The sequence below is a fragment of the Carlito syrichta genome, unplaced genomic scaffold (genome assembly GCF_000164805.1).
Source record: "Carlito syrichta isolate Samal-C Ts95f unplaced genomic scaffold, Tarsius_syrichta-2.0.1 Scaffold309408, whole genome shotgun sequence".
Taxonomy (NCBI): domain Eukaryota; kingdom Metazoa; phylum Chordata; class Mammalia; order Primates; family Tarsiidae; genus Carlito; species Carlito syrichta.
This window is the reverse complement of record NW_007253504.1, coordinates 1,042,144-1,058,216: the sequence shown is the minus strand read 5'-3', so window position 1 is coordinate 1,058,216 and position 16,073 is coordinate 1,042,144. Positions and strand designations below refer to the sequence as shown.

Genomic DNA, 16,073 nt, shown 5'->3' with positions numbered 1-16,073 from the left:
TTCCCAGGCATCATTTTCTGCCCATGCAAAAGTGTGTGAGAAGCCGGGCGTAGTGGCTCACACCTGTAATCCCAGCACTTTGGGAGGCTGAGATGGGAGAATCGCTTGAGCCCAGGAGTTTGAGACCAGCCTAGACAACATAGCAAGACCTAATCTCTATTAAAAAATAAAAAAGTTAACCACGTGTGGTAGCGTGTGCCTGGAGTCCTGGTTGCTCAGGAGGCTAAGGCGGAAGGATTATCTGAGCCCAGGAGGTTGAGGCTGTGGCAAACCATGAGCCTGCCACCGCACACCAGTCTGAGTGACAGAGTGAAACCCCAACTCAAAAAAATAAAATAAAATAACAAGTAGTAGCTGGGCTCCTCTTTGGTGGGGCCATAGCCTTCTACTCTCTGGGCAAGACTTTCCACAGGATAGCATTGGAGCAGCATTCAAGGGGGCTCTAACATGCCATGGGAGTGCACTTTACACGATGTGCCAGCTTGTTTTGGGTTCTCTGGCTATTTCTTTTTTTAGAAAGCAGGATTTATGGAGAGGACAGAAAAGCTCCCACAGTGGGAGGGGACCTGAGGGAGTTGCCCCTCTGGCTAGTTCACTTCATTTGACCTCACAAGGGGCAGAGGAGAAGGGGGGAGGGGGATAATTGCAATCATGATGAATGGGATCACACATTTACCCTCCCAGAGTAACTTTAGGAGGGGCCGAGGAGGCTGGGGAATCACAATCAAAAGCCTATGTTCATTTTCAATGTTGAGCGACAACGTCAAACAACTTTCCATACAGATCATAGTATATGTGGGCTGCAGCAAGCAGAATTTACATGAGACGCTAAGTGGAACTTCCAACAATTGCCATTAATTGGGCAATAGACAGCTAAGCAATGGCACAGAATGAACTTTTCTTCTGAGATAGGTAAGAACTTCCTTAGGTTGTCCCCGGCACGGCAGTGTCTGAAGGCTGGGGATGGAATCAACGATAGGTACGTGATTTTACGGAGGAAATGTACTGTAGCAAACTCTTGAGCCTTGAAATGAAAGTGTTTTAAACTCCCCCACTGCCCCTTTTAACCCAGAGAAAATGGGAAGGCATTTTTCCCTTATCTGAAAAGTGGTTAAACTTGCATTCCCACCCAATTCTTTAAAATACATATGCATGTAGGTGTTTTTAAGCAAAAGCAGGGGATGAATGTTTACTATCCCTCCCCCCATGGCCTTGGAGGGGTGTAACTGTGTCTGTCTCCTGGGCCGCATCTTATCTATGTAAGACTGTCTAAAGGGACTGATTCTCTGGAAAGTTTGAGGCCCTACACTGATTATAAAGCTAAGTCTAGGCAGAAGTTTTCAAATTACCTCAATTAATTACCTTAATCACATGCAAAATACATATAATACATATAATACCAATGTTTATTCAACTCTCTATTAATGACATATTTGTTTTCTTAACTCTCCTTTAGAAATTCAAAGTTTGTCTGTTTGTTTTAAGAGACAGGATCTCTGTCACCTGGGTGGAAGTACATACTAGCTTTGAACTAGGCTCAGGTGATCCTCCCGCCTTAGCCTCTCAAAGTAGCTAGGACTGCAAACAGGCACCGCCTTGCCTATTTTTAAAAAAAAATTTTTGTAGAGATGGGGTCTCACTATGTTGCCCAGACTAGTCTTAAGCTCCTGGTCTCAAGCAATCCTTCCACCTCAGCCTCCAAATTGCTGGGATTATAAGGTGTGAGTCACCATGCCCAGTCAGAAATTCAAAGATCTTTGAGATGAGAATGGTGTCACATCTTTACTTTTGGTAACCTCCACACAAATCTACAGATGCCTAGGAAAAATGTTTTGTCCGACATATCTGGTCACTGTGGGGTTGTGGGAAATGCAAGAACTTTGCAGTCCACAGATGAAAGGAGTGAATCATGGCACTCCCATTTATTAGCCACTTTGACCTTGGACAAGTCACTTATCCTCTCTGAATTTCAGAGAGGATAAAAAACTTCTTCAAGAAAGGTCAACAGGAGAATAAGATGAGATGGCACATGGGACATACCCAGCACAAAATGAAGGCTCAGTGAATGTGCGTGTCCTGTTTCCCTCTTGGAGGTCCTGCTGGGAAACAGTTGCCCACCTCAGAGCCCTGCACTCCAACAGATGCCAAGGGTAGCATAGAAACACAAAACAGTAACCCACCTGGCTTGCCTAGATGATCACATTCTCAGCTGCCAGTTAGACCGCCTCAGATGATGGCCTGAATGTAAGATTGCCCACTGACCCCCAGCCTGAACTCCATAAAAACACAACCGAGCAGGTAGAAACAGCCAGGCCTTTTAGCTCATAGATGCAGAGAGATCTTAAAAGCTGAGTAAGCTATTCTGTGTCTACCTGCAGCGATCTTGGCTTTCCAAGGACAGTTCTACTCTAGCCATGGGCCATGACTGGGAAAGCATCACATTCTGAGCAAATACGAGTGATTTGGGAGGATGTCAAGGCATGACAGAAAGATCAGAAGAGGAATCTGGGATTACCCGGAAGAGGAAGGCTTAAGGCAGGCATAGCCAACCCGTGACCTGCAAGCCACATATAGCCTGGGACAGCTAGTAACACGGCCCCACAAAATCTTTTAACATTGTGCGTTTTTTAGCATTTATTTCCTTTGTGACCCCATGTGTAATTCCACTTTTGAAGTTCCAAAGTGATACTGTGTTTGAACTTAAACTATGGCAAGCTCAAATTATGGAAAATAATTTAACACATTTTTCTACATTGGCTAAATGCAGTCCTGTGAACTGCCAAACTTACGCAGCTTTGCTTTCTGTCTTAACATAGGAATTTGAAAACAGATTTCAAGATTTCTGGCAAAACAATCACTATTTTGTTATATCTGCTGCACCATTTTCAGTTGGCATTAATATTTTACCTGCAAATTTTCACATGGAATACAGAAAGCTGCAATCAGACATCCAACTGAAAGAAAAACTTGACCATGTCTCCTTACCGGCCTTTTGTAAGACCTGTCTTCCTAGAGGAAATATCCCTTGCTTCACAGTCACATCACGTTTTGGCAGTGCATGCATTTGTGAGCAACTGTTTACCATTATGAAGCACACAAAGAGTAAAATTCAAACAAATATTTCTGACAAACACCTTGAGAACTCACTAAGAATTGCAACCACTTCCATCGAACTGGACACTGATAAATTAGTTTTACAAAAACAAGATCAAATTTCCTATGAGTTGCATATTGCTCTCATTTTTCTCAACTTTATAATAAAAAATAAAAGAAGTCTTATTATATATATACTAACTATATTATATAATTCATGTGTGGCCCAAGACAATTCCTCTTTACTCTATGTGACCCAGGGAAGCTGAAAGGTTGGATACCCCTGGCTTACGAGATATACTGCTACATGGAAAAGAGTGAAAATTGTCTGAGGTTCTAGAAGCTGAATGATATCTAGTGATTGAAAGTGTAAGAATAATGAGCTTTATTAACTGCTAAAGCTACCAACAAAAATGAAGGACTACCGAAGGAGCAACCTTTCTGTCACAAGAAATATTCAAGCAGAGGCTGTAAGACGAGCCATTGCTAAGTTATAGAAGAAATCCATGGACTGGATGATGAGTGGGATGTGCAGTTCTTCCTAACTCTACAATCCAAAATGGATTTCTCAACTGTCGTGCTATTACATGACAATGCATTGCAGGAAAATCCAGCATTTGCATAAATAAGGAAAAGAACTAAGCAACTGATCAAATAGTCTCGTAAATGTCCATTTCTAAACATACCCACCATTCACTGTCATCTCAAGGGATCGGCCGTGGGTAAGTTAAATCCAACCTCATGCTACTATTCAGAGTCTCCATAAAAAATTCAGCGAAGTTATACATACGATTTCTACTGCTTGAATGTAAAGACAAGTCACCCTGAGAAGGGATTTTTCATTTGCAACCAACATCATTTCATCCAACAGCAAAGAGTGCAGTTGGACACAACTGGCTGCATAAATCTGTCACCAAAGCAACTGATGGCACTGTAGGCTTTCCAAATTTCTACTTGGCTGTACAGTTCTGGTACAGAGGAGACGCAAAGAAGAAAAGAAAAATGAGTGGGAGATCACTCTAAAATTTAAGGAATATCTGGAAGGTTCTTAGGCCACTGTTTTTGCTTTTCACATACAGATTTTGTTGAGACTTGATGTCAGACAGAACACACACCACTCCATGGGCCACACAGCTGAGCCATGTGGGACTATGAAGCACCGGCCTGGCTCCTTTGATGTGTACACGTGAGAACACAGTTTGGAATGTGTGTGGACACCTGAGCAATCGTCTGAACGCCACGCCTGCTCATTGCTGGTTCTCTTCCTGTGCTGCCCATGTGCTCACAAAGAGAAGGAAACATAAATGCAATCCCAAATGTGAGGCCCCTTATCATTCTAGATGGATTGCCTATAAATGGTATAAACGGCTTCAAAAAATCTCTGCACCATCACTGTGTCCAGCCAGTGGAACAGGCAGAAATAACTCAATCACCCATATCCTCTGAAATTGATACTCAGGGCTGATGGCGAGATGAGTAAGGTTCAATCACATGGGCTGCAGACCAATTCCACAGTTGTAACATGGCTATTAAAATGGGGGTAGTCATGGATATTTAGTTTAATAAATGGATTTTAGACATGGATTCAATTTTTAACGTAACTCTGGAAGTGGTAAGATATGAGAAGTGTGACACAGCCACTAGTATATATGTGACTTAGCTCTTGCTTCCCTGGCCATAAGTTTCTGAAGCATAAGACACAGAGCTGGGGAAGGGGGAAGAGAGATGGACAAGACGGTAACTTGGCGTACACTATTGCAAGAATTCTAGTTCAGGTGTACTTTTTCTTCTTTAAATTAAGAATGTGGGCCGGGCTCTGTGGCTCTCCCATAATCCCAGCACTTTGGGAGGCTGAGGCAAGTGGATTGCCTAAGTCCACGGGTTCGAGACCCACCTGGGCAACTTGGCGAGACCTTGTCCCTACAATAAATAAAAAATTAGTCAGGCGTGGTAGTGCATGTCTGTAGTTCCAGCTACTTGGAAGGCTGAGGCGGAAGGATAGCCGGAACCCAGAAGGGCGAGGCTGCAGTAGCCGGGAGCCACTGTACTCCAGTCTGGGCGACAGAGTCAGACTCCAACTCAAAAAAATAAATAAATAAATAAAAATGAAATAAGAATGTGACAGTATGACATCAATAAATTGAAGTCTGTGGAGGTAACTATATGACAACTGTGGATCTTATGCTTTTATATAGTTTAATGTCCCTGTAATCATCATTGTCTAGATTACATTTAAGTAAAATTTATAAATATATGTATGCATAAATATATATAAAAATATTTATATATATATATTTTTTTTTGGGGGGGGGGTTGGAGTTTTACTCTGTCGCCCAGGCTGGAGTGCAATGCATGCTCACAGCCACTCCAGTGTCAATCTGCTGGGCTCCGGCAATCCTTCTGCATCAGTCTTCCAACTAGCTGAAATTACAGGTGAGCACCACCACACCCAGCTAATTTTTAATTTATTGTAGAGACAAGGTCTTGCCAAGTTGCCCAGTCTGGTCTCGAACCCCGCAGGCTCAGGCAATCAATTTGCCTTGGCCTCCCAAAGTGCTGGGATTACAGATTGAGCCACCAAGCCCAGCCTATGTATACAATTTTTTAGTAAAAGAAGCATGGTGAAATCTTCTTTCCAATTAATGGAGGATGTTAAGAACATATTTTAAATCAATACTTCCATAAAGAAATGCAAAAAAAAAAATACTTTAGAGTTTCAAATCTTGTTAAAAAGCAAACTTTAAAGAGCAAACAAAGATATTCTTCTTTTTTTTTTTTTTTGAGTTGGAGTCTCACTCTGTCGCCCAGACTGGAGTGCAGTGGCCGCTCCCGGCCACTGCAGCCTTGCCCTGCTGGGCTCCAGCGATCCTGCCGCTCAGCTGGAACTACAGGTGCGCACTACCACGCCCGGCTAATTTTTGATTTATTGTAGAGATGAGGTCTCGCCAAGTTGCCCGGGCGGGTCTCGAACCCGCGGGCTCAGGCAATCCAGTCACCTCGGCCTCCTAAAGCTGAGCCACTGAGCCTGGCCAAACAAAGATATTCAAAGTTAAGTCTCAGGGCAGTCAGAACCCTAAATGAATAAAATTGAATATATCTTTAAAATAGGATTTCCTGGGGCTGGATGCAGTGACTCACACAAGCCCAGGAGTTTGAGACCAGCTAAGGCAACATAGTGAAGCCCCATGTTATTAAGAAATTTTTAAAAATTGGCCAGGCATGGTGGCTTGTACCTGTAGTCCTAGCTTCTCAGGAAGCGGAGGCTGGAGGATCGTTTGAGTCCAGGGGTTCAAGATTGCCATTAGCTATGATCGCACCACTGCACTCCAGACTGGGCCACAGAGCGAGACCCCGTCTCTAAATAAAATAAATGAAATAAAATAAATAAAGGATTTGCCTATAGGTAAGAGACTTGTTTACAATTCTGTGGAGAAGGGAGGAGATTGTAAGGAAGAGAGATAAGGGAAGAGAAAGAAGAAGACAAATAGTTAAGAAAAAGAGAAAATAAGTTGGTTTAACAACCAGCGCAGCAGTAAAATGACTTTAAGTCAGGTGGGGTTCATGCTGTGCCCACGGGTGGTAGTGTGGGAGACCTCGTTACCAACAGACACAGATGTCAAGACTTCTATACTCACCAGTGAGTTCTTCCAAAGCAGGCTGTCCACTCTTGGTGTAGTGGCTGGGTTCCATGCTCACACCTGCTGAGCTGGATTCGGCGGTAACATTCCCTTCGGTGTCCGTCTGGGACCTTCACACACAAACCAAAGCAGACGCACTTGTCACGAGAGGCTACCGCCACATCTGGCCCACTGTGGTCTGACCACAGCCCTCACCATCACCTTCTTCAGCAAGAGGCTTTAGCACAGAGCAGACCAGCAGACGGATGCTCAATAATGCATTAGCTACGTGTGGAACACTGTCCTAAGAACAGAGAAAGCCACCAGACTGTAAAAGATGAAATAGTCTTCATCCAACTAGAGGGTCTGCAATCCCTCACTGGGAAAGGTTTCTCTGAACGCTCCTCAGGGAGCTAGGTCTAGCCAGACACATGCTGGAAAGTACTGGGTGGCTTGGAAAATTTAACCTATGCCACAGCAACTTCTAAGTAACCAGCAACGCCAGCAAGTCAAGCAGAAAGATGACTCCATTACCCCCCACCCCCCCAAAAAAAATCCTCCAGACACGGCTCCCTCTGAAAAGGTGGCCATAAAAAGTCAGGAGTGGGTGCCAAGCAGGTGTGTTTGCCCTCCAGGTCTCTGATTCAGAGCTCAGATCTTCTTACATGAAAGGTCTCATTGATCATTATTTCAACACTTGACTGAAATCTGTACTTCCCCAAACCTTCTCCGTGTCCTTGTTTGTCAAGCAAATTGAGGCAACGGCTTCATGCAATGTTTTCTTGCCACAACTACCTCTGCTCATTCAGGCATGGCAAGCAAATGTATAATTACACTCGGAGGCATAACCCTGTGTGTAACGTTATTAACTCATTAGCATCCTGAGCTAATGTGATCAGCTTTCACTATGGATGAAGAAAGTCTTTACCAAGAGCGAAAATAGACTCTAAGAGTTGTACTGGTAGACCTCAAGTCATCCAACAATCCTTCTCTCCCTGGCCCTCCTGCTGAGGTCGAATCTTTGCCTGGGACCATAAGTGCTTCGAAATGGATGCCCTGCTTCTAGCCTGGTGGTTGTAAACGGCAGCCAGGTATGGGAACCAGCCTTATCTGGTTTATTTCTACTGGTCTGCATAATATCTCCAAGTTTTGTGATTAGCTCTACCCTTAAAAATTAGGAGACTTCACAAGAAATGACTAGATTTCTGCCATCTCCCAGTAAAAACAATAATCTGGAAAGAGTGCTCATTGCAGAGCGCCACCTGCTGGTGTCTAGTGGTGACTGCACAGAGCTCCCGAGGCTGCAGCCCCACCCACCCCGAGCCACCCTTTGTATATCACCTTTGTTGGGCCAACCAGGCATCTGAATCAATCTGTGATCCACACTCTGGAGTCTGGTCTACCGCCCACATGACTCTCCATCGATCTTTGTAAGACGGATGTGATAACATCATCTCTTCAATGGCTTCCATTGCCCACAGAGTAAGGTCTGGATTCCTTATTGTGGGAGATGATTCCCCATCATGGGATTGTTCCTTTATTCCCAGCTCATCTCCTGGCATTTCCCTCACTGTATACCCAGCTCTGCTTTCTGCTCCACCCATACATAGCTTCTCTCCATTCCCCATCTTACCAAGCCCTTGACAGCTCTGTCTTCTGTGTTTACTCTGAGCTCTGTCTAAAGGAACTTCTTCTTCCTTAGTTCTCTCCTACTCTGCCCTAGAGACACAGTTTCTGTGTCCTCTTCACCAGGAAGCCTTCCCTGACTGGTTGCCAGCTGATCTCACCACCTCTTGAGTGTTTCTGTGGCATACTACTGACCGTCCTGTTACCTGTGGACTACAAGGTGATCTGTTTTTTTGTTTTTGTTTTTGTTTTGAGTTGGAGTCTCACTCTGTCGTCCAGGCTGGAGTGCAGTGGCATGCTCACAGCCACCGCGGCCTCGACCTGTTAGGCTCAGGAGATCCTTCTGCCTCAGCCATCCAAGTAGCTGGAACTACAGGGGCATGCTACCACACCCGGCTAATTTTTTGATTTATTGTAGAGACAAGGTCTCACCAAGTTACCCGGGCTGGTCTCGAACCCCTGGGCTCAGGCAATTCTCTTGCCTCAGCCTTTCAAAGTGCTGGGATTACAGGCTTGAGCCACCGCGCCCGGTCAATATGATCTGATTAATAAATCTTCCCTCAACCAGATCAGCAGCTCTCTGAAGGCAAAGGTTAGTTCAAGTTCATATGCCAAGCAGACAGTTCAAGAAAGGTCTGTTGACTAGATAAATGAGAAACGTTTAAGTGTCAAAAGATGCTGGGTGCTGGAAGAAACATCAGACTTGGAAGCCTGAACATGCAGCTGGCTCTAGCCCTAAGATCTGTAACTTAGTAGTCATGCACATTTCAGTTAAGTCACTTTACCTCTTTGAGCTCAGTACCCTCATGTGTATGGTGGGAATAATAATAGCAACCTTCTCTGGTTTTGCAAAAATCAAATGTGATATGACACAAAAACTCAAAGTAAACTATAAAGCGATGGAAGTGTCCATTCTTCCTTCCAAGTTGATAAATGCAATTCATTCAGGGTGATTTTTAAAGACCACTTATCTTCCCTTGACCCCTTGGTAACAACATCTTTACCAGGGACAGGTTGTGGGTGGAGCACGGTAAGTAGTTTACAGTGAGCTTTAAATGTGAGAGAGCATGCTAGAGCAGGAAGGGTGTGTACACCCTTTAAAAAACCCTCTAACCTAGTCCAGTCTCCTCACTTTACAGGTGAAGACAGCTGCACTTAGACAGTCAGGACAGCAGGTGGTTAAGAGTCCGGTCCTACTAGTGAGGCAGACTTGGGTTTAAACATGAGTTTTTCTAGTTACCAGCTCTGTAACTTGGAGCAAGGTACTTAATGACCCAAAGCTTCAGTTTGCTCATCTATGAATGGGGATAAAAAAGTAGCTACCCATGGAGATGTGGGAAGAAATAAATGAGCTCAGACATGGAAAGTCCTTACAGAGTCTCTGTACACACCTGGTACATACTCAGCAATTGTTCCTGTGGCTCGTGCCCAGGACCACAGAGGATACCATGAGCTGTGAAGGACAGAGCCAGGCATCCTCACTCCTATCCCAGTGCTCTTCTTCCCAGGCTCCCCTAAAGAGGAAGGCACTCGTAGGGGCCAGAAGGACATTACCCAGATAGCATGAACATTAAAATGGGGCTGGTCAAATACACGTTGTGATGTTTTCCCCTTCCTCTGCCTGGTTAGACATTTGCTTTTCATTAAGTGGCCTTCTTCTCATAGAAAAGCACAGCAGGAGGTTAATTGTTTTATTATCTTTCAAATGATTATAACCTAAAAAGGAGAGGAAGGGGCAGGACTGATGGTCATCAAAGACTATTGCCTATTTTGATATTGAAGAAGCAAATCAAGAATCATTGAATCGTAGCATGAATATGTATTACATCAAGACTAACCATGCTATTGGGATCATACAAAAGTCATTGGAGCTCTGCAGTCACCCCATGCCTCAGAGAACAACTGTAGAAAGAGCCATGCATGTAGGCCAGTGGAGTCGTTCTCTAAGCCTCAGCGTTCTTCTCAGGACTGTTAGCGGAGCTGATGACTCGATTTAACAAAATGAGACCTTCTCCCAATTAAAAAGATTGGTGTGACCCTCACTGAAGGGGAGGTGAGCAGAAGAACAGGGAGGAGGGCGGGGCGAAGTGTGACACTCCCTGGCTGGCCAGGGGCTGGCTGGCTTCACCCTGAATCACTCAAGCCAGTCTCCCCACTAGCTCTTGGCAGGAGTCATACCACAGCCCCCTAGAACACAACTCAGGCAGGGGAGAGGGATATCTCATTCTTTGCCATACAAACACAGCAAGCCGCAAGTGTAGCCATGAGTCTGTGTACCTGAGCAAGTATGTTGATACATGCCTGCATATGTGTATTTGCAGTTTTTATAGGAATGCAGGCTTGTGTCCATACTTACACAGGACTGGCAATGTGTGTCCACACCTATAGGAGTGTGAGTGTACAGTCATGTATGAGCACTTTGGGTCAGGGCATAAGTGTCTAGAATACAGCATTCAGTCATGAGTCCTCTTGTGCATGCAGGTGTTGGTCATTACTCACTGTGCAGTGTGGCCTAGGGCACCGCACATCTCCAGCATAGGATGGAGTTGAACAACACGAGTGACAGACAGCTCTGGAACACCCTCAGAGCAAGGCTGGGGAGCCTTCACCTGGCTGGGGTGGACACAGTCACACGTACAGCACAGTGCCTGGAGCCGGGGTGCCTCTTTCAGATACGGCACGTGGTGCAGGCTAGGCCACCAGATGGTGTCACCATCCAGAACCACAACACAGAGCAAGCAGCACTGACTCTACACAGTCACCCATGATCCTATGGATGTGTCACAGAACGTGCCACCACAGATGTCTCTGTGTTACCCCATGGGGTAGGGGCAACAGACACGGTCTCCCACGGTCCTATGGACGTGCCACCACAGAAACGAGGTTGGGGGACCGACACCGTCACCCATGGTCCGTGGATGTGCCCACTGCAGAGACAGGGGCAGGGATCAGGGACAGATACAGTCTCCCATGGTCCTATGGATGTGTCACCATGGAGACAGGGACAGAGGGGGCAGACAGGACAGAAGAATGGAGTCACACAGGAACACCCAGGTTCATCTCCTCAGAACGGCATGGCTTCTCTGTTCCAGGGCTGCTCCCTCTTGCCCCCGACCATTGCTCTTTTTTCCTATTTCCCTCTGCCCTCAGGCCCTAGCATGCAGCAGGCCTGGGAGGATCTGGGCATTCTAGGTAATCATTGCTATGAGAAGGAGTCTCTCTCCTTTATCCACCAAGGGGGTTTTGGTGTTTTCTTAAAGTACATTGAGGATGTGTTAGGCCTGATACTGGGACCCGTCGGGTGACTCTAAGCACTGAGGCCTTCACACACCTGCCCTGGCTGCTGTTGAAGTGCCTGGCATCCCCCGTCCCTGGCAGGTTCCTGCTCACCCCGGGGGCCAGCTCACAGCTCACGTCCCCTCCGTGGCTCTCTCCGACCCGCCCCTAGTCCCGCCATAGGAAGTGCTGCGTGGACACGCTCACCTCTACTAGGAGCTCATCCCGTGGCACTTCCGCCCGTGCTAATGTGTTTCTGGAGGGCAGTCCCGACTCTTCCCCCACAGACGCAGAGTCCCCCGGAAAGGCTCTTGCCCGAGACCCGGCAGGCTAGGCTGCGGCTCCTACCTGTACAGGAAAGGGGCGACCGTGGCAGTGTTGGGATGGGTGTATTGCTGCTGGGGCTGAGGTAGCTGAACACTGACGGTATTGCTTCCTGTGGTCTGGGTGGTCCCCACGGACCCGCTGACCGTCTGGCTGCTGATGCTGTGGTTCAGGGAGGTCCCTCCCGGGCCTTTGCCTTCCGAGGATGCCAGGCTGGAGGAGGAGCTGGAGTGCCTGCCGTCCAGCTGGGGCTTCTGCTGGGGGAGCCCCGATCCCGGCTTCCCGCTCCGGCTCCGCTCCCCGTCCTTCAATGGCGCTGGGGCACTTGGAGACTTTCCGGGCATGCTCTTCATCCCGGGTTTTGGTATTCCACTGTGGGAAGGCGCCATGGCCTCCTTCTTGGCACTGTTGAGCTTCCCCCCCTTGGGGATGAAGCTGGCGATCTTGGAGGACTTTTTTGGCATCTCGGTCACGGTTGCTCCACTGGGGTCCTCCTTGGGCTCCTCCTTGAGGTCTGGCCTCTCCGTCACCGAGGCCCTCTTGGCGAGGTCCTTGCTTTTGTCCTTCTCCTTCTCCCGCTGCTGCTTCTCCTTCTCGTTGCCTTTGGGGGAGCTCTTCTTGTTGGTCAGCGCCCGGCTGAAAGTCCTCTGGGCGATGCCCTTGAGTGCGATCTTGGGGCTGCTGGCAGCGGGGCCCGCCGTGGACAGCACACGGCCCGCGGCCTCTAGCTCCTCACTCTCTTCAAAGCTGGGCAGGGTCTCCAGTCGCTCACAGCTTGTGTCTCGAGACCCCGGGCCCTCGCCCGCCTTGGAGCCCGCTTTGCTGTTGAAAAGTTTCAGCTTTTCCAGCATGGACCTCTGATTGTTGGGGGCCGGCTTCATGGCTTCGGGTGCGGGTCTGGGGGCCTCGGGCCCAGGTGGCTTGACTGAGAGCATGGACGCCGTGGCGCTGTGCTTCACGCTAAGGGACTTGCTGCGCCAGGGCTTAGAGGCCACGCCGGGCTGAGGGATGGCCGAGGAGGTGCTGCAGTTAACGGGAATGGGGTTGCCGGTGTTCTCCAAGGAGGCAGGTGCATTCTCGCTCATTCCGGGGTGGGAGGAGGCTGAGCTTGCCGGTGGCTCTGCAGAGACAGAGAAGGGGAGGAGAGCTGAATCACATCTGCCCACCTGCACGGACAACTGGGAGGGTCGGCCACGGCTCCACAGCCAGCCACGCCCAGCCCAAATGCCATAACAGCTCCAAGATCCACTTTGTGGGTGTCTGTGGTTAGGTCTTAAATCCTGGCCCAATTTCCCCCTCCTTCTGCACAGCTCACACCCTCCACTCCCACCCTTGTCACACTTTGGTGACGTGTGCCGCGCAAATCCATGCTGATCTTAACAGTAATAACTGGAAAGCATCACTGAGAACACAAATCTATGAAAAAACAAACAAAACCCACACCTCTGCCATGACCAGGCAAGAACAGGAAATACCTACCATTTTGAATTATCCATCTCACAACCTGTTTCCCAGTCATGCGAAAGAATCAAGAATCATCCAACGTTAAGGAAACAATGTAGCGGCGATGTTAAAATAAAACAGATTAAAAGAAAAATAGAAAAAGAAGGAGAAACCAGGTTGAATCTTTATAGAATAATAGTGGCCCACAGACGTTAAATCCTATTAAAGCATGTATGTTGTTTCTATGCTGGCACTTTTAAAGAGTTACAAACATGATCTGGGTTGGGTTTTTTAAAAAAACTTTTTTTTTTTACTTAATAATATAATCTGTGCGCAGGCTTCACTGAAGGCAAGAAAACACAGGTTATCTGAAAGTCAAGGCTTCCCCTTGGCGCTCAGCGAGTGTTTCCCTGGCTGGGCTCTCTCCTCAGAACAGACTCCAAACTAGAGCCAGAAGTATGCTGGGAAGGGCAAGCTCCAAACCAAGAGTTCTGCTGACCACCGAGGTGGCTCAGCCTCACCGTAAGGAAGCCCACAGTCCTTTCCCCCTTCGGGCTAGGAACGAGACAGCCTGTCTCCCAAGGACGGCAGCTTCTGGAGAGAAAGTGGCAGGCGAAGCATGTCACAGCCGAGCCCGGTGCCCGCGCCCGCCCACACCATGCCCACACCCAGTGTGTGTGGCAGACAGGACCCGCCCCCTCGACCCCCAAAGAGCAACCTCTGTGTCTGAAAAGTCACAATGGCACGACTTACCCAGCCACGGCCACTCTCTCCCGCGGTGATTCTCTAGGAAAAGTTCTCCACCCAGAGGGGCTGCCCTTCCAATTGTCACAAGTGTTTTCGGTTAAACTGTTCATGTTTCTAATTAACTTTTGTCATCCACAACTACTCCAGTACCCAGAAGCCTGGCGGGATTAACGGCTGCTTCTTCTGCTTTCTCTCTCTCTCTCTCTCTCTCTCTTTTAATACCTATGTTCCGCTGCCTTCTAGCAACAGAGTAAACTGTATATAGAGCAGCTTTTTATGATTTAAAAGCCAACGGTCGCTGAGGCTGAGTGAAGGCAGCCCCTGTGTGAGGCGCGAGCTCGTGCCGTGGAGCACGGCAGGCGGGGGACCTGACTCCCTTCCCTCCCAGCTGCCCGGGGAAGCCACAGCTCCAGGGTGATCCAAAGCAGACCTCCCAATGTTTTAAAACACATACATCTTCCTGACTTACTGGGGATTTGGGCTGGGAAGGGAGGGTGCCACACAATCCTCCCTAGCAAAACTTGCGGGGCATTCTTGAAGTTTTTCCTGGGGAGAGTCGGAGCCTGGCTTGGAAATGGGTTAGTGAAACCCACCTACTCCCTGGCCTGTTGGAGGGTCTCCATGGGCTTGATGCTGCCCATGGGGGCCTACGGGGCATTAGGAGGCACGATGCTCAGCACGTTGTAGAAAGGGAGTTATTGCTGCTACTTTACAAGTGAGGAAACTGAGGCAGGACTACCGAGGGACCTTCAATAACAGGGCTAGAAATGTATAGATCCGGGATTTGAACTTGGGTCTCCTGACACGGGGCTCCTAGGGACTGCATCAAAATTGCATCCTTTGATGAGGAATACATGTAAACAACTGACACTTAAATGAAGAGAGCACTTTTCAGAGACTGCCTTTATTGCTAGCTTATGTATGTCCATGACATCTGTGGTGGGACACACACCAGTCCCGCCACTGGAAGGAAAGCAGTTTACTTCATGGATAGAGACTCCCTGGCTGAAATGATAGGGGCTCTCTGGTCCTGAGTACCACTCCTGCTAGGAAAACTGCCTCTCTCTTTGCCTGGGCTCAGATCAGGGCAGAAGCAAAGCATTCATTCATTCATTCAATATATTCATTCATTTCAATATTCATTCACTCACTGAGATCCTAATATGTGCCAGACATAGACCTAGGCACTTGGGATGACAAGACAGACAAAAGTCTCTGCCTTTATGGAGTTTACATTTTAGCAAAGAGGAACAGATAATAATTAATTTAATTAGCAAATAAATTGTATCATTTGTTTTTGGGGTTTTTTTAGTAAGAGTCGAATTCTGTCGCCCAGGCTGGAGTGCAGTGGCACGCTCATGGCCATCGCAGCCTCAACCTGCTGGGCTCAGGCGATCCTTCCACCTCAGCCTTCCAAGTAGCTGGCACCACAGGTGTGCACCACCATGACCAGCTAATTTTTGACTTATTGTAGAGACGAGGTCTTGCCAAGCTGCTCAGGCTGGTCTCAAAACCTTGGACTCAGGCAATTCTCTCGCCTCCACTTCCCAGAGTGCTTCATTATAGGCATGAGTCATTGCACCAGGGTAAATTGTATCATTTGTTAGAAAATACGTGCTAAAGAAAAGTAAGGGGGCTTTGGAGAGAGGTTGCAACACTGTCCATGTAGGAACTACAAGGTCAAGTTTAGAGGCACAGCCCTTTTTTTCTAAAAAAGTTTTAGACACAGTCCCCCTGTGTGCATGGACCAATGTGACCTCTCTGCCTGGAACTTCTGTGAGGCTTGCTCAGAAATGGTATCGACAAGAAACACCTCCACCCACCATCTCTTTTTTTTTTTGAGTTGGAGTCTCACTCTGTTGCCCAGGCTGGAGTTGGAGTCTCACTCTGTTGTACACTCACAGCCACTCCAACATCAACCTGCTGGGCTCTGGCGATCCTTCTGCC

The 16,073-nt window shown here is 47.6% G+C and overlaps 1 protein-coding gene across 1 annotated transcript in view; it reads right to left on the bottom strand.

The window, feature by feature from the left end:
• Positions 1-16,073, bottom strand: part of LOC103269648 (neuron navigator 2) — a 411,491-nt gene that overhangs the window by 159,209 nt on the left and 236,209 nt on the right. Inside the window, exons 7-8 of the mRNA XM_008067217.1 lie at positions 11,961-13,056; positions 6,729-6,841 (exon numbers count right to left, since the gene is read on the bottom strand). Coding sequence (XP_008065408.1) covers positions 6,729-6,841; positions 11,961-13,056 — 1,209 coding nt within the window. The remainder of the gene's footprint in view (positions 1-6,728; positions 6,842-11,960; positions 13,057-16,073) is intronic.